We start from the raw sequence: 24,306 nt of genomic DNA, 5'->3' as shown, positions 1-24,306 counted from the left end.
AGGTTCGAACCAAAAGAGAGCCCCACATGTTAATTTTTTTTAGAGACTGCCGTTTTTTGACATGTAGTACAAGTTGGAAAGAAGATACTAGACATACTAAGCATGTATTTTGTTGCTGAATATGTATTTAGTCTAGGAAGTGTGAAAAATGTTGTATGTAAAATATAGCCCTATGTAAAGAGCTTGGTAATGAAAGAAAAAAATTCCTTTTTTTTTTGGTTGCTTTATTACTTGCATTCAAATGATGGTTTGCAAACAAATTCTTCGCTAGGCCTGTTGCTTCCATTGGTTTTTGGATGGGGTGATGGCTAGTCACAACTCACATGCCAAATATAGGGACATGACACAGCATTGATGTGAATCTTTTGTATTTTTCTCTTCTCCTGGATTTTGGTTAGTTTTGGAGGATGCCTCATCCTCTTTCTCTATAATTGTTTTCTTATTCTTGTTTTGATGAAAATGTTAGCAGTTGGTTTTTTCACTGTTCCCCTAATTACCAAGGCTATATTAGGATATAGTTTTCCATGCGATCATAATCAATTTATTTTCAGAATTGATAGGAATGTCTGTGTTCAAATTGTTATCATGGAGAAGACTATATAGTCTATGATGGGCTAATGTATATTTAGCATCTCATTACAAATTAGAAGTTATCAAACCACTGTTCCATCATTATTCATTTAGTTCTTTGTCCAGAGTATCCATAAAAATTCAATTTTGTATTAAATGTTCAACATTTTGAATGATGCATAGTAACAAGTAAATCATGCAAAAATGATGTAAGTTGGGTGGCCATCCTCCAGATCAGTCCTCCGACAACCTCACTTGGTTTGACAGATACTGGGTAAATAGCCTTTTACAGACTCTGAGAATGAACTTAGGGAAACAACTGATCACTTTGTTACAATTTTCATTTATTCTATATAAATGTGTTTCACACACATACATGTTTTAGTGTTTGAAATATGGCAGTGTGCATAGAAAGCACAATGTTCAGGTTATCAAAGTTTGCAATGGACACCTTTGGTTATCATGGCTTTAAATAAATGTTATCCTTCTTTGTTAACCCCTCAAACTAAGTAGAAAATTGTCAATCTGAATTTAAAGCTTCGGTTTGGTAAAATTACTTGAGTGTTAATAAGTTGTTTTTTTTTTTAAAAAGCATCCTGTTGTATGAGGCTCCTATGAAGGAAAGGCTTGAGACCCTCTTGTGCAGGGAACCTATTTGTGATTCAAGGCCGTCAGTCAATGACTGTTAAACATAAAATAAATGACCAACCTGTGTTTTATTGATGCATCACTTGCCTTAATACATTTTTCAATGGAAAAACATGTAAGAATGTAAATGTATGGAGAAACTCATTTTGGGTACATATCACTTGTTTGAAGCATACTTCATGTTTTTAACAATTTGAAACATATTGCTTTTTGTTGGTACATATCATTTTTCACACATCATTTGACAACTTAGGCTCCAACTTAGGCAAGTCAAACCCCCCTAATGTCGAATTATGTCATTTTTAATGTGTGCTCAAATTGTTGGATTTTTGAAGTTGTCCCATCAATTTTTTTTCGCCTGGCAGTCATGTGCAATAACTAGTGCTTGTGTAAGCATTATATGTAATGCAGCGCATACAACTTACAACTTGCATGCGTCAGGGACACCTTGTATTATGAGTTATTTATCTTTTGATACGGTTCTATACATGGGCTGCCCTGGCACCCCCTAACCTTTTCTAGTGGAAAAATTGTAAAATTTTGTTTGATTGGGTTGTTAAAACTTGAAAAATACATTGTTGGCGTAGAAACTAACATTACAAACTTTTAAGGTAAGTGGTTGATGTCCTGCGTTTAATTCCTGTTGCTCAAGTTTATCTTTTGTTTGTTTATATATCCTAATTAAGTTCAATGTTGTTTTCCGAATGGGAGTGTTGAGAATTTGATTGAAATGAATGACGATAGGTCTCTCCCTCTATTTATAAGACAAGTTAAATGCATTCCAATGACGATAATACCCTTACTAAGTCTCACTAATTAACGTACACACTTAATAATATTAATACTAAAAGCCATAAATAACCTCTAACACTCCCCCCTCAAGTTGGAGCATAAATGTCATATACTTCTGGCTTCTTACAAATAAATTTAACGCGAGCACCCCTTTGGTAAACAAATCAGTAAGCTGCCTATCAGACTTTACATAAGGGCTAGTAATGAACTTTTGCACAAGTTTCTCTCGAACAAAGTGGCAATCAATTTCAATGTGCTTTGTCCGCTTATGAAAAACTAGGTTTGAGGCAATATGAAGAGCAACTTTATTATCACACATCAACTTAATAGGCTGAAAATGCGAAAACCCAATTCTTCCAACATGTTCTTTGACCAGACAAGTTCACAAGTAGTGTGAGCTATAGGTTTATATTCTGATTCAACACTTGACCTGGCCACCACAGTTTGTTTCTAACTCTTCCAAGAAACCAAATTACCCAAACCAAGATATAGTACCTAGTTGTGAATCTCCAGCGAGAAGGCAACGCAGCCTAATCTGCATTTGTATATCTATGGATATAAGTGTGACCTTGATCACGATATAAAAGACCTCTCCCAAGTGCACTTTTGAAATATCTCAAGATTTAAATTACTATGTCCCAATGACTTGTCCTCGGAGAATCTAGAAATTGGCTCACCACACTTGTTGCAAAAGATATTGAGTGATTGTGAGATAATTCAACTTTCCAACAAGTCTCAAGTATTGTCCAGGATTAGGTAGCAAATCACCCATATCCGGCACTAACGTATTGTTAGGATTCATAGGTGCATCAACCGGTTTAGATCCCAACAATCCTTTTTCATCCAATAGATCAAGAACATACTTCCTTTGTGACAAAACAGTTCCCATATGAGATCTAGATACTTCTATACTCAAGAAATATTTCAACGATCTTAAATCTTTGGCTTGAAACTTAGTTTGTAGAAAAAGTTTGATACTTTGAATACCTTTATCATCATCACCTGTAATAACAATATCATCCATATAAACAACAAGAAGGATCCTACCCGATGAAACATGATGATAAAACACAGAATGATCCACTGCACACCGAGTAAGACCAAACTCAAACACTACAACACTGAAATGACCAAAACTAGGAGACTGTTTTAAACCATATAGTGCCTTCTTGAGTTGACACGCTAAGCCTGACTCCCCTTGAGCAACAGACCCAGGTGGTCGCTCCACCTGGGTCGCCATGCAAGAAGGCATTTTTTGCATCTGATGTAGAGCTAGTGATAGGTAGTAGCCAAGGAGATGAATAGACGTAATGATGTAATTTTGGCAAGTGGAAGTGTCAGATAAAGCCAGATCATACACCTGTGTATACCCCTTAGGAACAAGATGGGCCTTTGGATGAGCCACAAAACCATCAGGGTTGGCTTTCATCGTGTAAACCCAGTGACAACCAACCACATACTTGTCAGGAGGAAGAGGTACCAAGTCCCAAGTGTCATTGTCATGTAAAGCATTCATCTCTTCAACCATAGCATTCCTCTGCCCAAAGTGGGCTAAGGCTTCCGAAACAGATTTGGGAAGGGTAGTAGAAGATAGAGCAGTAACAAAACAATAATAGGAGGGTAATAAGAAGTCATAACAAATATGGTTGGATATGGGATGTTGAGTACATGTGTGTTTACCTTTTCGAACAGCAATAGGAGGATCAATATCATGGGAAATATGATTAGATGAGGAAATTGAAGGCATGGTAGTAGAATCTAGAGGGGACTCTCTTCCTTGGAGCCGCTGTCGTGAATACACTAGCAAATTAGGATGATCAAGGCAATGAGAAAGACTTAGAACATGGCAGAAGAGAAGAAAAACAGAAAAGTGGCCAGAAACTCTCTCATGCGCTGGCGCATGGGGTTGGCACTGCCAGCAATGTATGTCAAGCTTTAACACTCTCCTGCATGTGCAGCCTGACAGCACGTGGAGAGATAAACACACAATAAATAACACCCATGATAGGGAACACAATAATTTTTTTAAACCGCACACAATAAACACGGGCAACAAGACTAGAACCCAGGACATTCTGGAACCAGCTCTAATACCATGTTGAGATTTTGTTTAATAACCTTACTTGAAGATAGGTCTCTCCTCTATTTATAATACAAATTAAATACATTCTAATGACAATAATACTCTTACTAAATCTCACTAATTAACATACTAACACACTTAATAATAATACTAAAAGACATAAATTACCTTTAACAGGGAGTTATTCATTATTTTATTTTCCACCATGTTTTCAAGGAGTATTAAGGGTTGGTATGTACTGTTGGTCCACAACCTAATGGAGGTGACTTCACACACAGTTTTTGGTCATTTTCTGGATTCTGATTCAATTTATTTCAATGGTGTAAAAGCCTGAGAAAGTTATTTAAAAAAAAAAAAATTACTTTAGATCTACTTTTGGTGACAGTTGGCCCTGATGCATGGTGACTCATGGGACTGAGTTGCATGTGGAGTCCCTCCAGATATGGGGGTAAGGCTTTGAACATTTGACCATTCTGAAGATCCAACATTAGTAGGAGCCTTGTTCTCTAGGCTGCCCTTCTTTACTTTTTGTTACGCTTGCTTTCTTGAAGGTAGATGTCATGCAATTCATTTTGAGAAAGAAACCCATTTTGTTTAAAGTGCAAGGCTCATAAACACATGAATGCTGGAATGCAGAAGTTTGCCAGTAATTTTGTTTTCTGAATAATTATGTTGCCGACAAAGAGACTTCTACAGGGTTGCTAACTCCTGCTGTGGTAGCTCCAGTCTCGCTTTTAAACAAATGGGAGGTGATAAACTATGATGTTTTTAAATTGTATCATTATAAATTTATACTATTATAGAATATTCTCTTTTGAAAAGTGAATTTGATGGCCTTCAAATGATACTACTTTGTTTTGGTTGGAAATATGGATATGGTGAAGGACATTTTTTTTTTCTGTGTATGTTTATGTCTTGTCATTTCCGCATTCATCCTTCAAAAGAAAAGAAGAATGCTTTCACGATGAACAACATTTTAGCGTTCCTTTTAATTTTGATTTGCTCGCTATTTTGAATGTTTTTTCAGGTTGGGCACCAAATAGTCATCAGCTATGCAAAATGTATGGGGTTGCCACTGTTCCGAAGACGAATACAAGGATCCACAAGGCAAGATTTTTGAATTGGAATTCTTCGGTAAAATCCATTTTCTTATTGGAAACTTTGATCTTCTCTCTGTAAAATGACCAAGGAACTTATCTTGCAATGCCAATAATTATGAGTGTTGCTGTTACAATTTTTTCCGTTTAATCGTAAAAAAAATGGCAATGGCAACTTTGAGAACCTTTCCCCCCTAAAACTTTCACCTTAGAAATTATTCAAAAGGCCTAGTTTACTTGGCATTTTGTTACCATGACAACCAATCCAAATGAAAACAGATGGTTTATGGTTAGTACCAGCTCACTGATGTAATTATCATATTTTTCATAATAGTCTTATGGAAGTATAAGTTTGTATTTCTATGTTTATGCCAATTAAACTATACCATAAAAGAGTTCTACAGTAACATTCATTAAATTTAAATTTAAATTATTATTATTATTATCATCATAATCAAACTATTTTAATTCCGCATGTGTGAATAACTGAAAGAGTTAAGGTCTTACTGGAATTCTGCTATTTTTTGCCGTGCTTCATCCCAACTATACTGGATTAGGCAATCAGCAACATGTTTCTTGGTCAGTCTTGCAAATCTTTTGGAAGAACATTTGTAATGGAAAATGAAGTTTTAGATATGCCTAGTGTCCAGAATTGGATTATTGAACTATAAACTCTTGCTGATTCTCTGTGTTTTTCTGTCCTTTCCTTCCCATCAAGGCTTTTATTTCACCTATAAGGCTCTAACTTGCTTATGCTCTTGTTTTTCTTTTTCAGTCCAATTTTGGCAAGATGCTCTAGACATCTTCATTGGGAAAAATAAAAATAAAAATGAAAATGTCATTATTTTATTGAATTAACAGAGTAAAGAGAGAAAAAAAAGACTATGCTTGATATATATATATATACATATATTTAAAAAAAAAGAGGGATAGCCATTTTTAGTCATGTCTAATGTGGATGGCTGGATGCTTTATCTTAGAGGTTACGATTTGCATGGCGTAAAATTACTACACGTCTTCTAATTTTTCTTTTCGTAATATATTTCTATATTTATCCAAAGAATTATTAAAAGATTTGGTTTTTCTGGCAGGAAATTTTAAATTTTTATAAATGCAATTGACTTGGACTGTTGATGTCTTGTGATCACATAATACTTCCAAATTGATTCCAAATTGATCACTCAAGCCCATCAACTATATTAGTAGATTGGGAGTGGTGAGGGTTGTACGGTTGGAGCTTATGATATAATGGGTGGTGGAGGAAATACAGTTGAGTAGAGTGCGTTGATGGAGGAAATATAATTTCATAACATATTCTCCCTGGTGAAAGGGATTTGTGTGAGTGGGTGTTGTATATCCTTTAATGGTGCACAAAGATTGGAGGAAGGAACATTCTGAAATTTGACAAGCCCTCCAAAGGGGCTTCTTTTGAGGATGAAAGTCTCAATGTGCTGAAGGAGGATACTATGATTACGGATTAGGTTGGGATTTGTAATAGTGCCAGCTGGAGTACTAGCAAGGTGGGGATCAATGGAGAGAAATTTTTGGATCTCCTGAAAGTCAGCCTTACCTAAAAGTTTATTCTTGACATTTGACAGGCCTAGAAGAATATGGAAGAAAGGGACTCTTGAACTGAGAGGTCTACTAATGCAGATGCGGGGAAAGTTGAGTAATGAAAAGACATAGCGAAGGGAGTTTTAACATCAAGTAGCCTTCGGTTGGGTCCAAAATTGAGCTACCAAAAAAGCTTAGTTAATGTTAAAGCTTGATATACATTGTTGGCCCACAAACTAAGCTTAAGCTTTTAGGTAAAGTTGTAATGTAACATGGTATCAGAGCTTGTTACCAGGAGGTGCTGGGTTCTAGTCTTGTTGCCCACGTTTATTGTGTGGTATTTAAAAAAATTATTGTGTTCCCTATCATGGGTGCTATTTATTGTGTGTTTATCTCTGCACGTGCTGTTGGGCTGCACATGTGAGGGAGTGTTAAAGCTTGATGTACATTGTTGGCGCACAACCTAACATCTTAAGTTTTTAGGTAAAGTGGTAATCTAACAGTTAAGAAATTTTATTGTGAAGAAGATATGTGGTGATGTTTTAGATAAGGAGAGTGAGTTGGTAGTGATTTTGTTTATGATGGAGGGCTACTTATAGATGAGGTTTGTGATCATCTCGGGTCTGAATTTCTTTTGATTCAGAGGGAGTGTCTAGTCTAGAGAGAGATGGAATTGGTGAGGATAGGCAGACTGGGTCTGCTCCTACCTCTTGTATTCATAATGGCTTGTGGTTAGCTAATTTGGAGGGAAAGGAAGTTCGTCTGGATGGTGGTAAAAGTAAGGCTAAGAAGGGTTGAAGGGAATTGGCAAATTTGCAATGCTCTATTAACAATGACGGGAAGGGTTTGTAAAGGGGCTTTCTGTGGTAGTGCTTGTTATGTCTTTGGTTGGTGGGCAGTTATGCTTTGAGGTTTTTTTTTTTCCTTTATTTTTTTTATATTTTTAATTTATTATTATTATTATTATTATTATTATTATTATTATTATTATTTTTGAGGACTGTGGGTGGGTCTCCAATCAACGGTAAGGTTGCTCCTATGGGATTGGTTGGTCATAGGTTCGAGTTAAGAAACAACCTCTCTGCATAAAAGCAGGGGTAAGGCTGTGCACAAAATGACGACCCTCACTTTGGTGCTTAAGATACTAGATCAACTAAGGTGTTGGATTTTCAGCCTAGTAGCTTAGTAGTCAGCCCTAATCGGGTCGCCCCTTCCTCGCTTGGCCTCACCGCTGCCGTCAGTTCTCACTGCCGTTGGCCCTCAGCGTTGCCATCAATGGCAACCTGTAGATCTTCTATGAAGCCCCAATGATTAGAACACCTTCCTATTGATTTGTTAACAACAATGTTGAGGCCTGTCTGTGAGCAGCCGGCCTTGTGCCACTGCTCTCCAGCTATCTTCTCTAGCAACGGTCCTCATCCGGCTCTGCGAAGGCAGGTGTTGTGGGCTTGATAACCACCATCAACTAACACAGACACATTGAGAAGGTAGGGGAAAAGAAAAAGTGAGAATCCATGGCTGTACTGGCAGGTGTTGTTGGTTCCAGTTCAGAAACTTGGTGATCTGATTTGGGATCTTGGCACAGTTCTCCAAGACTTCAAGTAACTAGAAGAACTTGACATGTGCATCAGAGGAAAGGCGCATTTTCTCGTGGAGCCATTGCAGTTGCGGGTGCGTTCATTCTCCCGTGGCTGATGCGTAGATCCGCAACAACTTGTGTGGAGGAGTAATATTGCCAGCAATATTATTTTCAGAGAAGAATATATCCTTCCAGCCTCCACTGCCATTGTTTTGTTCTTTATTTTATCTGCTTCACTTATCCTTGACGACTAATTTCTCATATTGTTCCTAAACCTCCGCTGGCGACTTTATGGAGAGTGAGCTGGCGTTTCTTGCTCCTCCAGCCCGGCGCGTCCTTGGTGAATGGTACAAGCGCTGTCAAATTGCTTGTCCTCCACCCATGTCCAAGAATACTGATTTGGCAACTATTTGTTGTGCGCTGATTGATTCATAGCCATCACTGGTCTCTTTTTCTGGAGTCTGTTTCTTGGAGATTTTTGTTGTATGACCTATGCTTCAAATCGAGTGGTTTTGTTCTCTTTCGATAATCCGACATCATTGTCACTTGACGATATTCCTGATACCTTGCGTTGTAGGTCTTTGATGCTTTTTATATAAGGTTAAAGATGCGGCCTAATCAGTAAACAAAAATTGATATTACCTAGCAGGTGCAATATCTTTTCTATGAAATTTTGAAGTCTGTATATTATTTCTTTTGCATCTCTTGAAAGATTTGAAGATTATGAACCTTGCATTGGGGCCAAGAAAGAAGAGTTTTTAGGGCACTGGAGAGTGAAGATGATGCGTGAAGGTTTTTGAATTTGAATCTTGATTTTTAGATTGAAGAATTCTTGCAGTCCCTCGTTGCTTAAATATTCTTCAATTTCTCGTTCCAAGTATTAATTTTCCTGTATCCAAGTGTATTTTTCAGGCAGTTGTCTTTACCTTTATTAGTTCCAGCCATCGGTAAGATTTTCTCCTCTATTATTATTTCTTTTCTTATTACGATCATTATTTTTTTTAAAAAAAAAAATAGTTGGTTAGCTGTGGTGATTTTTAGGATTTGTAGGCTTACTATATGCATTTTTTATTTTTATTTTTTGTTTTATTTGCAAGTCTTGGAAGATAAATTTTTTTTCAAAAATACTATTACATGGATTTTAGTCTAGCTCAGATTCACACCCAAAACTGTATGCTTTAATTTTTTTTTTTTTAAATGCATTGTATTGTGTGTGTGGTTTCTACTAGTTGTAGGGTGTGACTTACAAAATACACTAACGTGTACTTCGCCTGTGTAACACAAATTCTTTGTACACATAGCCGATCCCAAGCCCGGATAAAAGAGTAGGGTTGTGTTAGGTAGCTGATAGCCAATGTAAAACTTTGTCAGATCTAATTATCATGGATTCTTACCAAATTCACCTAGATCAAGGGAATAGATTGGTTCAGTATAAAAGGGAGAGGGTTAATAAGTTAGTACAAGAAACTAAGATAAGATTAGCAACTTGGCATATAGGGATTCTTATGAGAAAGAAGTATGGAAATAGTGGAAATAATGTTGAGAAGGAAAATTAACTAAATTTGCCTTCAAGAGTTGAAATGGGTAGGAGAGAAAGCTAGAGGAATTGAAAAATCAGGATTTAAATTTTCGTACACTGGTAAAGAGAAACATAAAAACGGGGTGGGTATTATTGTAGATAGAGACCTAAAAGATAATGTAACAGATGTTAAAAGAATAAGGGATAGGATCACTAAAATCAAAGATAGCTTTAGGCTTGGAGATAGTGAACATCATTAGTGCGTATGCTCCCCAAATAGGCTTAGCAAAAAATTTGAAAAAACAATTTTGGGAAGATATGGGTAGTATTTTACAAGGGATACCAAGGTCTGAAAAGACCTTCATAGGAGCTTATTTGAATGGTCACATTGGTAAAGGATAATATAAGATATGAGAGGATACATGGAGGTCATGAATATGGAGATAAAAAATGAGGCCGGTGATTCGATCTTAGATTTTGCCGTGTCTTACGATTTGGTTATATTGAATACTTGCTTTATAAAAAGAGAAAAACACTAAATAACTTTTAAGAGTGGGTACAATAAAAGCCAAATAGATTTTTTCTTAAGTAAGAACGGGGATTGTCTATCTTGTGAGGATTGTAAAGTTATTCCAGGTGAATGCTTGGCTACATGACATAGAGTTGTAGTATTAGATATTCATATTAAAAAATGGAAGAGAAAGGGTAGCATAAATCAACACAAGAAGACTAGATGGTGGAACTTGAAGGGAGATAATATAGTAAAATTCGAAGACAAAATGAACGAAGAGTGTGATTGGACAATAGGGGATAAGGTTGACACAAATAATGTTTGGAGTAAAATGGCAAATTCTATCATAAGGATAGCAAAAGAGGTTTTAGGTGAGTCCAAAAGAAGATACTTGGGTAGTAAAGAAAGTTGCTGGTGGGATCAAGATATCTAAAAATTCCTTAAACAAAAAGAAACTGGTATAAAATATGGAAAAATTGTAGAAATATAGAAAACCTTGAAAAATATAAAGAAGTGAGAAAAAAATGCAAAAAAGGCTATCAATGAAACTAAACATAGAGCTTATGACACTTTATATACTAAACTGGATACAAAAGAAGGAGAAAAAGACATTTATAGACTTGCTAGAGATAGAGAAAGAAAATGCAAGGATTTAGGTGATGTAAAATGCATAAAGAAGGACGAGAATGATAATTTTTTATTTAGAGAAGAAGACATAAAAGAGAGGTGGCGGAGATACTTTAATAAGTTGTTTAATGAAAACCAAGATGAAAGATTGAACTTGGAATTGACAAATGAAGAGAAGATTAAAAATAGGAGATTAATTTGCAAAATTAGAGTCCTTGAAGACTTGAAGTTAATATGACATTAAAAAAATGAAAAGTGGGAAATCTACAGGACCAGATAAAATACCAATTGAAGTTTGAAAATGCTTAGGGGATAAAGGAATTATTTGGTTAAATAATCTATTCAATAATATTATAAAAACCAAGAAAATTCCAGAAGAATGGAGGAAAAGTACGTTAGTTCCTTTGTATAAAGACAAAGGCAATATTCAAAATTGTAATAACTATCGTGGAATTAAGATTATGAGTCATAAGATGAAATTATGGGAAAGGTATAATTTTTATTGACCTAGAGAAAGTTTATGATAGAGTATCTAGAGAAGTGCTTTGGTCAGTATTAGAAAAGAAGGGAGTTTACTGTAGATATACGAACGTCATTAAGGATGTGTGTGATAGAGTAGTGACTAGCGTTAGGGCTGTAGGAGGAGATTCTAGAGAGTTTCCAATCACAATAAGTGTACATCAAGGTTCTACTTTGACTCCTTATCTTTTTATTTTAGTAATTGATGAAATTATTAGAAATATTCAAAATGAGATCCCTTGGTGTATGTTGTTTGCAGATGGTATCGTGTTGATTGATGATAGTAGGAGCAGAGTGGAATCTAAGCTAGAACTTTGGAGAGCCACATTAGAGTTTAAAGGGTTTAGGATAAGTAGGAATAAGACAGAATATATGAAATGTAATTTCAGTGATGTACCAAAAACTTCTTGTGAAAATTCGCAAGTGCACGAAATCGTAACAAGTAATATAGTGATAAAGAAGGATGTCAAACCCACAAGGACTATTTACCTATTAACTATTGAAAATTTTCTAGTTCTAAATTATTTGAAAATCAAGAAAAGTGGTGGATTTTGAATCTGGAAAATAAAATAAAAACAAATAAAATTAAATCAACTAAATACTTAAAAAGAAGAAGATTTTACCCAATAATAAAACACTAAGGCATCTAACTCACCTAACCAATCCAATCCCAAATCCTAATCATGCAATCAATCAATTATCATCATATTTGATGGCGAAATATTCTAACTTATCTAAGACCCTCTCTTGAGTAGAATTAGAATTACCCAAAATACGATAACCCGCGATATGTCTATGCGAATTTAAAAGCATTTGAGTACATTAAGATTAATAGTATTTCACATAAAAGCCGCACAAATCACGTTGGCACATTCCTGTCTTTCGTTCAATTCATGGCATACATCATACGAAGTTAAACTATATGCATCATCTCTCGAATTAACATGCACAACAAATCATTCAACTATTGGCCAGATAATTGAAAGCATTAAACTCAATGATGTATACTCAAAAGGAATGATAAATAAGATTTAGAATTGTCATGAAGAGGTTACATCGTAGCCTTAGAAATAGCAATTAGCTCATAATAGAATCAAAATAACCCATAATAATTCTAGAATTCACAATGCAAATTGTACAAAGAGAAGATGAAAGAATTAAAAAGGAAAATGTTGATCGAGAATCTCAATCATCAACAACTCCAATTCTGCCTCTCTCTTCTTCTTCTTTTTCCAAGCTTTGAATTCCTCTCTAATGGTGAAAACAAATCCTCCTTTTTTTCTTCAAATCCCCTCCTTTTATAAAGCTCTGGTCGTCTTCCCTTCTTATCTCCCCAAAACAAGATCATCCAAATCCCCTCCTTTTTTGCCGCCACCTTGATGTGCGATTTGCTCTATCGAGATCTTCCCATCTATGAAAATCTTCAACACGAAAGTTGTGGGAGTTTTTCTTAGCTTTTTGTAGATACCAAGATCGCCCTTTTTGGAGTTTTCTAGCAAAAGTTATGCTTTAAATACTGAAAGGTGTTTCAAGAAATTCGGGAGAGGAATTTGAGTTTGAGAAGGACTCTTGATGAAGGGAATTTGAATTTGAAAAGGAAAGTTTCCTCCTTATCCCATGACTCCTTTAATTTATTTATTCCTAAACAAAAATAAACAAAATAAATCAGAACTCTAATAAATAATAAATTTTAACACAAACTAGCATAAAAATAAGAGTGAAAGTATGACAAAACTTGTATAGAAATTAAACACATCAAGTAGCAATAGAGAGAAGATTAAACTCGATAATCAAGAGATTAATAGCATTGATAGATTTAGATATTTGAGATTTATTATCCAAGGTGAAGGAGAAATCGAAGAAAATGTAGTACATAAAATTAAGACAGGTTGGGTAAAATGGAGGAGTGCGTTGGGTGTTTTGTGTGATCATAGAATATCCTTAAAATTAAAAGGAAAGTTTTATAAGATAACTGCAAGGCCAGCTATGCTTTATGGTTCAGAATGCTGGGCAACTAAGAAACCACATGTATAGAAAATGAAAGTTTCTGAGATGCATATGTTAAGATGGGTGAGAGGTTTAACTTTAAAAGATAAAGTAAGAAATGAACATATGTGCATTAATTTAGGCATAGCACCAGTTGAAAAGAAGATAAGGGAGGGGTGATTTAGATGGTTTGGGCATTTGAAACGTAGGCCTACTAGAGCACCTGTGAGAAGGAGTGAGTTAGTTATGGTTTCTAGCATGAAAAAGGGTAGGTGTAGGCCTAAAATAACTTGGAATGAGGTATTGAGTAAGGATTTAATAGCCCTTAATCTAATAAAGGAAAATGATCTGGATTGGGTGAATTGGCGGAAAGGGATTCATGTAGGCGACTCCACCTAGTGGGACTTAAAGGCTTCTTGTTGTTGTTGTTTAGCTTAGTAGTTAGTGGCTATAAGATTATTGCAATGGTCCTTACTATTAGGCTGAGTTTCATGCTTTAGGTGATGGTTAATGAAGGGGTTTGTTTCAGGAGTGGTGTTGAGATATTCTCTGGATGTGGTGCTCCTTTAGGAAACTAAATTAGAGCATGTGGATGGGTTATTATTAGGGAGATCTGGCTGGGTGGAGGAAAAGATTGGGTTGTTCTAGCTTTGAGTCAGGCATCTGGCAGTACACTAGTGATTTGGGACACTTAGCTGGCAATTTTAGCAGTGTTCACTAGGGATTCTTTTCTTTGGCAGTGTTTATTAAGGGTTCTTTTCTTTGTTTGTGTTGCTAGAGGTGAGAGGAGGAGCCAATGGTCGGTTACTTCAGTTTATGGTCTAGACCTACATTTAAGTCGTAGTGTTAGGGGGAGTTGGGGGCTGTGTATGGTTTGTGCTGTCCTGATGGATGGTGAGGGTTGACTTTAATGTAGTTAGATTCTTGTTGGTGAAAAAAGGTGGTTCGATGTTTTCTTCTAGCATGCAGTCTTTTGATAGCTTCATTAGGTACTGTGGTTTTAGAGATATTCTGTAATAGAATGCTTTATTTAGTTGGTCGGTTGGGGGGTTGGGTGGGGGAGATTGATGGCTAGTGGGTTAGGTCGTTGTTTGTTTAGTGTGAGAAGAGGAGTTTCTTGATCTCAATCAAAAGATTCTAGCTAGACTTGTTTCTGATCATTTTCTTGTGTGCTTGGAGTCTATGAAGGTTAGTTGGGGTCCTACTCCTTTCTGGGTTGAAAATATATGGATGGATCATCATGACTTTCACAATAACTACGGAAACTTGGAGTAGGTGTGATGTTGCTTTTTGGGAGGGCTTTAGATTAATGAAGAGGCTCAAGCGTGAGGGGTTGAAAAAGTTTAATTTTGAGGTGTTTGAAGATGTTAGAGTGAAAAAAATGAGCATTTTGAGTGAGTTCAATGTGTTTGATAGGAAGGAGATTGAAGAAGGGCTTTCTAGAGAAGAGGAAATTATACGATTTAGTTTGAAAAATGAATTAGAGACTGCTATTTTGAAGGAGATTAGGAGTTGGAGGCAAAAAACATAGTTTAAATGGGCTAGTCAGGGGGATTGTAATTCTGTTTTTTTTTTTTTTTTGTTTTTTTTTCCCCACAAGTTGGCGAATTGGCAATGGGGCACATATATATAGTAGAGAATTGGAGTAGAGGACATGGGGAGTTGGCCACTGATGTTAGGTTGATAGCAGAAGAGGCTATTGATTTTTTGAGAAATCTGCTCATCAAGGAGGATTTGGAAAGGCTAGTGATTGAGCGACTTGAGTGAAGTCCTATCTTGGTTACACTGTTACCTTGGTTGGAGAGGCTTTTTGTGAAAGAGGAGGTTAGGGTGATAGTGTTTAGTTTAGAGAGAGATAAGGCTGATGGCCTGTTTTTAACATAGAGTTTTTTTTTTTTTTTTTTCTTTTTTCAGGAGCACTGGGATGCAGTGAAGGAGGACTTAATGAGGGTTTTTTATGAGTTCCATGGTAATTGGGTAAGTTGGGGAAGGGTCTTAGTTTTAACTTCATTATTTTAGTGCCTAAAAGAAATAGGTCAATTAAGGTGTTGAAGTTTAGGCCTATTAGTTTAGGTTCTAGTATGTACAAGATCATTGCGAAAGTTCTTTCTAATAGATTTAACTTCCATCCTTAGTATCCTATTTCTTTTGCACAAAGTGCTTTTGTGGGAGGGAGGCATATTATGGATGCTATTTTAGAAGCTAATGAGGTGGTGGAGAATTTTCTTCATAGAAAGAAAAGGGGCATTGTTTTCAAATAAGATTTGAAAAGGCTTACGATTGAGTTTGGTCTTTGAATTCTTATGGTGATTTTTATTGTAAATCCTTACTTTCTCATCTTATTGCTATTTTAGTAGCTAATGAGGTGGTGGAGAATTTTCTCCATAGAGAGAAAAAGGGCACTGTGTTCAAATTAGATTTGAGAAGGCTTATGATAGAGTTGGTCTTTGGATTCTTCTGATGAGTTTTCTTGTAAATCCTTTCTTTCTCTTATTATCTCAGCTGATGTGATGTTTCCTCTCTATTGAGGTATTGGGAGGCTAAAATATCTATTTTAAAAGCGTTTGCTTGGCTGGTTGATTTTTGGGGGGCGGGGGGTGTTCTTGCTTATCTCTTTTTACTGGTTTTGGAAAGGCTATGTTTGCTAAGAGGCTGTGGAGGTGTGTTATATGTGCTGTGCTTTGGGGAAATTGGATGGAGAGGAATAGAAGAATTTTTCCTGTAGAGATTATTATTTGAATTTTTACTTTTGTTGTTTGATTCAGTTTTTGTCTTTGTAAACTTCTTTTATGTAGTAATCAGCATTACCTATTCCAAAAAATAACTGTTCTATATGGAAAAGAAATGTGGAAGAATGGACATTATGGAGTAGAAACTATGTCTAAACATAATTTGTCAATTGGATTATGGTTTTCACAGCTACTTATTTGGCTAGTTTTGTCTTTATCCTTGCAGTAAGTTTTTTTAAATGCCCTCGTCAGTGTGAATGCCTGGGTCCTAGTGCATGTCTGGTTTTGTTTGGATTTAAAAAATTTCCATTTATCTTGAGCATCAATTCACACCATGTTGTGTCACTCTGACATGGGTACATCTTGGCTTGGCAAAGGTTCTGGTCGTAGTATTTTTCTAACGCACTCACAGGTATGAATCTTTGGAAAAAAGACTTATGGATTGTTACTTAATCTACCTTAAACAAGTCTTGCCCAAGAGTTCCTCAAATAAATTGTCCAAGATGGCATTTCAAGGAAACTGTCCTCCATATACATTGGTTGTTTACATGGGCATCAGTATGTTAGTTGAGTGCCAGGGTCTTGGTGCATGCTTGGGTTTGTTTGGATTCCAAAAATTCCATTTATTTTGAGTTTTAGCTTTGTGCACCGGACTGCCCCTTTTATTTTATTTTATTTTTATTTTTATTTTTTCTTTCAATTATAGGATTACCAATACCATGCTGTGTCACGCTGACATGGGTACTTCTTGGCTCTGCAAAGGTTCTGGTTTTAGTCTGCTAGAATTTTGTATTTTTAAAAAGGTTCTGACTTTTAGCCTGCTAGAATCTTTTTATTTTAAATCAGAAAATATCCCCAGAGTAGTTGAATTATTTTATTACATGTTGTCACTTCCCCATTGTTTTTATTGATTAAATAGGCATCAGAACCTTAGCTACAGAATTACTCCAGGTGATGAAGTTGAAGATATGTTCATCTTGTTAAATGAAGTAAAGCGACAGATACCTTCTATAACTGCGGTGTGTTCTGGTGCAATTGCATCTGACTATCAAAGGCTACGGGTGGAAAGTGTTTGTTCAAGGTTAGGGCTTATTTCTCTGGCATATTTATGGAAACGAGATCAATCATTGCTCCTTCAAGAAATGGTAAATTGTATTTCATAAATATGAAATTCTGACCAATTAACCTTCGGTAATGCCAGTTGACATTTTTTTCTCGTCCCTACCAGGTGAATAATGGGATTGTGGCTATCACAGTGAAGGTACAAAGTTACAAAGTTTTTTTTTTTTTTGTTTTCAATTAACCATCTTTTATTTATTTTTGTGTAATTTCTTTATTTGAATTTATAGGAATGGAATGGAATGAAATGAACATAATGATTTTACTGTTTGGTTTGTGTAGGTAACCTAGTCCAAAATGCCATTTTGTTCCATCCTAATGTTTGTTTTATGTAAAGAGAGCAGGGGAACACAATCAAATTTATGTTTTATTACCAATATCTCCTTGTGTGTAGAAAATAATTAAAAAAATAAAAACATAACATTTTACAATTTAAATAGGTACTAGAAAATATTGTAAACAGTGAAATAGTATATAGAATTGCAATTCATTTTTCCGTAACAAATAATTATTTATAAATAAAATTTATTAGGAATTAGTAAATATATTTTTTCATATATTTGTATTAATTTTATTACATTAATATATATTTATTGTATCATTAATTTATATTATATTATATGTATATTATAACATTAATTATCACTTAATGATCTTATTACTTAAATAATGTTGTATATATATTAAATTTATTATTTATTTTTTATTATACACTTTTAATTTTCATAATATAATGTGAAAAACATTATACTAGTAATGTAACCATTTAGTATCATTATAGGGTACGTTGAAAATCATTGTATTTATTTCTATAATAATAAATCTCTATGATACTAAAGATATTTTACTATATATTATATATCATACTCAATATATATATGTTAATTTGTTACCTAGATTTCTCATCTCCTTTTCCCTTATGTGAGATATTATTTGGTAACAGACAGAAGATTCATTTTTGAGAGGATCATTTGGGTAGTGGAAGGTTCTTTGTTTCAAGTTATTCTCCATCTTTTTTCTCTTTTGTAAGCTTCTTGATGTTCCTATGTGATATATTTATTTTTCGTGGGGGCATGGATACTTGGAATATTCATTTTGGAAGGGGTCTGAGTGAGAGGGAGACCAATGATTTGATTCTTTTGTTGAATTCATTGGGGTCTTTTCTGTGTTATTTGGGGAGGGACAGAAGAAGTTGGATGCTGGATGCTTTTGGAGACTCTCTATAAATCATTTTTCACTCATTTGACTCGTGATTCTGAAGCTTTTCCTTTTCTATTGTATTCTTTTGTTAGAAACCTAAGACACCTTCTAAAGTAGAGGCTTTTCCTTGGGCTGCAATACTTACTGCAATACTAATGATTTTTTTGAGAGGAGAGAAAGCCAAATAGAGCTCTTTCTCCAAATCTATGCATGCTTTGTTGTTAGAGTGGTAAGTTTTGTTTATATATTTTCTTGCATTGTTCATTTTCTTTAGGCATATTTGAACAATTATTTTGGGAGCATTGGGTTTGCCTGCTTTCTTTGGATTGTTCGTCTAACATATTTGTGGTGTCATATATGCATGTTTATCTACAAATAACATTTTCTATTTGAAACATACCAGATTCACAACGTACATTAATTATACTGTCTGCAAAAAAAAAAAAAGGAAATTTGTAAAAGCATATCAGTAAGTATTCAACAATTTATTCCATTTTATAATCTAATTTCTTTTCATAAGTACTCTTCCATTGATATTGGGGGTGCAAGGTTCAAACCTTGCCTGTCGTATATTTAATTTTGTCTCTCAGTCGACTCAGCCAATCTTCCAGGTTGCACCGAGTAATCCAAATTGACCATGAGCTTAGATCTGGGTACCCTGGGGACCCAGACCCTGTCTGACCCGCTAGCCCAGTCGGGTTTCTTGAACCTTGAAATGTGGGGATGTGTGTATAACACTGATTGAGTGCTGTTGGGGTGGACCAGGCCTAAATTATCATGGCCCTTGCATATCTTAGCATTTAATATGAATGTAAAATCTGCCCCAGCGAAGGTTTTGGTTCTGATTAAATTTTGAGGCTTGAGGCCTAGAATATGCGAAAATTGGAAATTCATATATCAATTTCAATTTTCAAAAATTGATTGGAAATTAGTATTAAAACATGAAAGTTCATAAGGTGCAATGACTTGAAAAGGACATGTTAAGCATTTCCACTTGCAATTTTGTTGAAATTGTGCAACTTCCACAAATTATGGATGATTACCAGAAGTTCTGATGGAAAAATTTTTAAAATGGAAATTGATTGTTGTTTGGAATTTGCTGGGGGTGAAAAGTGGAAATTTAAGGCCATGGCCACCCTTTGGGCAATAGCGTATGACTAAGTAATGTCAGGGCAATCAAGTTGGGTTGGGAATAGCAAGACCATTGGGTGGACGTTTACAATGTACTTAAAGGCTAAAAAGGAGACATGCTGCATGGGAGCAAATATTTGTATTTAGTAACTACTTAAAAGGATATTTATACCAATATAAATACTAAAGAAGCATATTAGTCAAGAGAACTTGAAAAATGAAATTCACAAAAATTTCTAAATATGTAGCTCACAGGTTCAATGAAGTTATTGAAATCAAGGAGAGCCATATGATACATAAACTTAATGATTTTAGTTTGCTCAATTTTATGGAGTATAAGGAAAATATGAGGAGGAATGAAGACAAAAGAAGAGGTAAAAATCAGGAATGTGGTACCATGACGAGCAACAAGGACTCAGGATTTTTTGGACAAGCTTTGGCAAATCATTTACTCTTCAAAAATTCTTAAAGAAACACCCTGAGAATTTTGTCTGCTAATGATTTTTTTCCAATTTATTTGACTTTTTTTATGCAATACAGAATCATAAATGGAATTATTTTTCATTTCTAAGCTTGAAAGCATCATCTATTTTATGACCAAGCATTACCTATTTTTTTGCATACGCAGAAATATGTTTTTATAGGGAGTCAGGCTGTATAGCAATTGATGGCATCTAGAGAAAGGATATAAGTGAATGGACTACAACTTGCCTGTTCTTTAAGAGATGCATGGAGACAGAGAGAGGATATAAGTGCATGGGCTACAACTTGCCTGTTCTTTAAGAGTTGCATGAAGACTCAATACACATTTTGCATTTTGTTTGTCTTTGATTTTTTCTTTTGTTAAGATAACAACCATGACGTGTGTTGTAAGATGATGCACTGTTTCCGTATCGGTAATGCCTTCTGAAAAGCTTCCACTGCAAGCTTCTTAAAATGTGAAGGTTTTGTTTTTTGAATGCTGCAGGTTGCAGCTATGGGTTTGGACCCGGCCAAGCACTTGGGCAAAGAAATGGTGTACTTGATGCCCTATTTGCATAAGTTGAAACAGTATGTCGAACCTATAAAAGGCTAAATTCAGTTTTTTTTTTACCCCAATTCCAACGTGCCCTCCCATTTCTATTTTTCAGCGTCTGACTGGTTAATTTTCACTCATTGGCAGGCTCTATGGAATAAATGTCTGCGGTGAAGGAGGTGAATATGAAACACTAACCCTTGACTGTCCCCTTTTCAAAGTAAGTTTGCTCCACTTTCTCATTTTAAATTTCCTTTTTTTTTTTTCTTGTCTTCTTAAGTAAGTACGTATATCAGTATTCTATGACTTCAATGGTGTTTCAGTTGTTTTTAACTGTATTTAAATTTGTTCTTTTGCCTCTAAAAATCCATGATTTCCCTGGATTTGTAGCTATGTGTTTGCAATAGCATTTGATGATGAATATATTTGCAAGGATTGTGTTCCCTAATCCCTACTATGCCAGTGTTCTTTTCTTGTAGTTCAATTTTAACCTTTGGAAAAGGCTACTTTTTATTCCTTGCCATTCTTTCAGCCAATTAACATGTAGAATTTACAGAATGCCCGAATTGTGCTTGATGAGTTTCAAGTTGTATTGCACTCTTCCGATTCCATAGCTCCTGTTGGAGTCCTCCATCCCTTGGATTTTCATTTAGAAAATAAGGAGTTTGTATCAACAAGTGGTGGTGGAAGCAGTGATGGTTGCACAACCAATGATGTCAGCCTGGAGATGGATTCTGTTTGTGAAGTGCAAGGGGACTGCCTAAAACGATGTGGAGCCAAGTGTGAATCTTTGGATTCAACTTCTGTTTCAGTTGAAGCTGCAGAATATAAATTTTGCATTTCAAGAACGAGAGGGGATAATGTATTTTCCATTTGTTGTTGGTTGCCAAATTCATGCAAAACTTCAGCAGCAGGTGAGTGCTTATTTAATTCAAAGAATGTGTTGGACAGTTTTTAATTATGTGCAAGCATGGTCCCGCACTCCTACTCTTCTCAAGGCTTGTTCTGGCTTTGGTTGTGCAAAGTTTCAATTTTTCAGTGCTTGCCTGCGTGGTGTTTTTGGATTGACAGGTTTGCAAGAAGATCTGAACATTGTTTTGAAGAAAATTGAATTACAACTCATAGATGGTGGTTTTGGTTGGAAGAATGTCCTTTACATTCATCTGTACATTGCTGACATGAATGAGTTTGCATTGGCGAATGAAACATATGTGGGATTTATTACTCAGGAAAAGTGCCTCTTTGGCGTTCCATCTCGTAGTACAATTGAGCTGCCTCTGCTACAAGTGGGCTTAGGGAGGGCTTATGTTGAAGTTTTAGTGGCAAGTGATCAGAGCAAAAGAGTTCTACATGTGCAAAGTATTTCCTGCTGGGCACCCAGTTGCATTGGACCATACAGCCAGGTATGTAAAATTCCAGATTTTTTATTTGCTGGTCAAAATGCTTGTGTTGTTTTTGAAAATTTTGATGCATACAAAAATATATGATAATGGGGAAGGCAATAATGTGCTGTCCATACCAATATCCAAATGGAAAAATAAATGTAAAATAGCAAACATAGAGTGGGAAATGAATTAGAAGATAAGTAGATTAGACGTGAACAACTTGAAGTTTAATAATTAATTTTGATATGGACTATGAAAATTTGTTTTTGCTGAATTTCAATTTCTTGTAGGGAAAGTATTAAACCAAGTGAAATTTTTTATGTCAATCCTTTTGGTCTGGACAACAAAATTTATCCAAGATTAGGGATATGATAGTTTGTTTAGGATTAAAATTTGACTACCGTAATGAGGTCACATGTAAGCAGAATTTCATTGTGTTAATCAGTTACCGTAATGAGGTCACAGGTAAGCAAAACTTTATTGTGTCAATCAGTTTGGTCTGAAAACTGAAGTAATTGACTTGAAATACCTTTAAGTCTTGCTCACACAGCATCACAGCATCTCGTTATATTCTTCATCTTTCTTCTTTCTTCAGTGGAATAGACAGCTTGGAGCTGCATAATGACAGCTAGGGTAAGCAACGGAGTCAGCTAAGAAGTATCACAGTGATAGTGTGGAAACGTGGGCAGCAAAACCAATGGTGACACCAGAGCCAAATTGAATTCAATCACAGTGAGTGATTCAGTGATGATGAAAGTCAAAGAATGGTTGGTGGCAAAAAGGAAACTCTTGACAAACAGTGTTAGCTATGCTCTGGGTCTATGGTTGCTCCAGTGACTGTGAAGGCTCTGTCATTCGGCAATGACTTTTCCTTCTTACTGTTTGCTGCAGTGATGAATGGTGTTCTGTAGGTCTTCTGCCTTCAATTGAAGCTTGCAACAAGGGCTTGGGTTCTCTAAAATGGCAGCATTTTTTTTTTTTTTAACCTCTCAATGCTGTGAATAAATAAGGAATAGTTTGTGGGAGTGATGATGGTTCTGTAGCTATGATGATGGTGGTGGTGCAGTGAAAGCAATTTAAGTTGAAACTGAGAGCCCTACATATTTGAGTTTAAACTTGTGGAAAACTTTTGTGAAACACTGATATCTGTGGCAATTTAAGTTAAATCACGTACCCTATAAATTTTTTTTTAATAGAAAAAAGAAGATGTTTCATTAAAAGAATAGGAATATACAAAAAGGAGAATAAGACATCTACCTGGAGAAAATCTGGAGCAAACTAAATAGAACAAATAACACTGACTACCATGACATGAGAGTCTGTTCTAGTACCATTTGATGCAGGACCAATGTCCAACCCAAATCACTTCCAATTTAACTCTCCATTAACGTTATACATAGGGGCCTTTTATAGCTAACAATGCTTGGGGGAAAAAAAAAAATTTTTTTAAATCCTAAATAAACTGAAGAACTACTTTCCTAAATTCTAATACCCCTAAAATATTAAAGCTAGTACCAAAATAAAATTCCCTAAAGTGAAATTGGTTCTTGTGCTTGCATCAAAGTGTTTGTGAGCGTGGTTCGCTTTTTGTATCAATTTGGTGCAATGCAATGCAAATGGATGCATGCCATATTCTACTTGGTTGCCTTTGGCAAAATGACCAAGGTGGTATTCATGACAACGACAAAAATGTTAACTCTTTCTAAGAAAAAAGTGGTAACAATAAGAAGCTAATTTGGAAGCCTATGAGGACTTGATGGAGTAAGCGCATGCTTCTTCAACAAAATATTGCCACCAATAACATCCTGCCTCAAGAATTGCTGATGGCAATGGAGATGGTGATGACCATGACATGAGTTATGAGTCATTATACTGCTAAAATGTTTCAGAACTCTTTGCTGTGGAAAAAAAGAAACAAGCTTTGTTAGTTCCAGAAGCAAAAGATTCATCATTATGCCCTGTTTATACCAGATTAAACTCAGTATTTCAGTTACAATCTGAAATATTTCCTGAAGAAATGTCTTAGAAAGCTCTTAAAAGCAGTATCCCATGGCATCTGTTGCTAAAGAAATGCGACAACAATCTTATATTTATATTCACTAAGTACAATCTGACTCCTGCAGAGAGCAGAAATGTAGGTCTTATATTGCTGGATCTAAACAAAATGGAACAATTGACGCTGAATAGTTAGCTGAGATGGCAAAGCAAGTGAAGGAAATCAAGGATGTGATACCCATTTCAG

The 24,306-nt window shown here is 35.4% G+C and overlaps 1 protein-coding gene across 4 annotated transcripts in view; it reads left to right on the top strand.

Moving 5' to 3' along the window:
• The window catches only part of LOC131153546 (diphthine--ammonia ligase), a 46,569-nt gene that overhangs the window by 8,829 nt on the left and 13,434 nt on the right, over nt 1–24,306 (top strand). The window contains exons 3-9 of one of the 4 annotated variants that reach the window (XM_058105917.1): nt 5,121–5,200; nt 17,134–17,359; nt 17,443–17,475; nt 20,632–20,714; nt 20,827–20,899; nt 21,236–21,593; nt 21,751–22,082. In XM_058105917.1, the coding sequence (XP_057961900.1) occupies nt 5,121–5,200; nt 17,134–17,359; nt 17,443–17,475; nt 20,632–20,714; nt 20,827–20,899; nt 21,236–21,593; nt 21,751–22,082 (1,185 nt within the window). Of the gene's footprint in view, nt 1–5,120; nt 5,228–16,735; nt 17,018–17,133; nt 17,360–17,442; nt 17,476–20,631; nt 20,715–20,826; nt 20,900–21,235; nt 21,594–21,750; nt 22,083–24,306 lie in introns of those variants that run through there. The other 3 variants (XM_058105920.1, XM_058105918.1, XM_058105919.1) reach the window with 3 other exon arrangements.

Source organism: Malania oleifera, chromosome 4 (genome assembly GCF_029873635.1).
Source record: "Malania oleifera isolate guangnan ecotype guangnan chromosome 4, ASM2987363v1, whole genome shotgun sequence".
NCBI classification, from domain to species: Eukaryota; Viridiplantae; Streptophyta; class Magnoliopsida; order Santalales; family Ximeniaceae; genus Malania; species Malania oleifera.
This window is presented reverse-complemented; position numbering and strand designations above follow the sequence as displayed.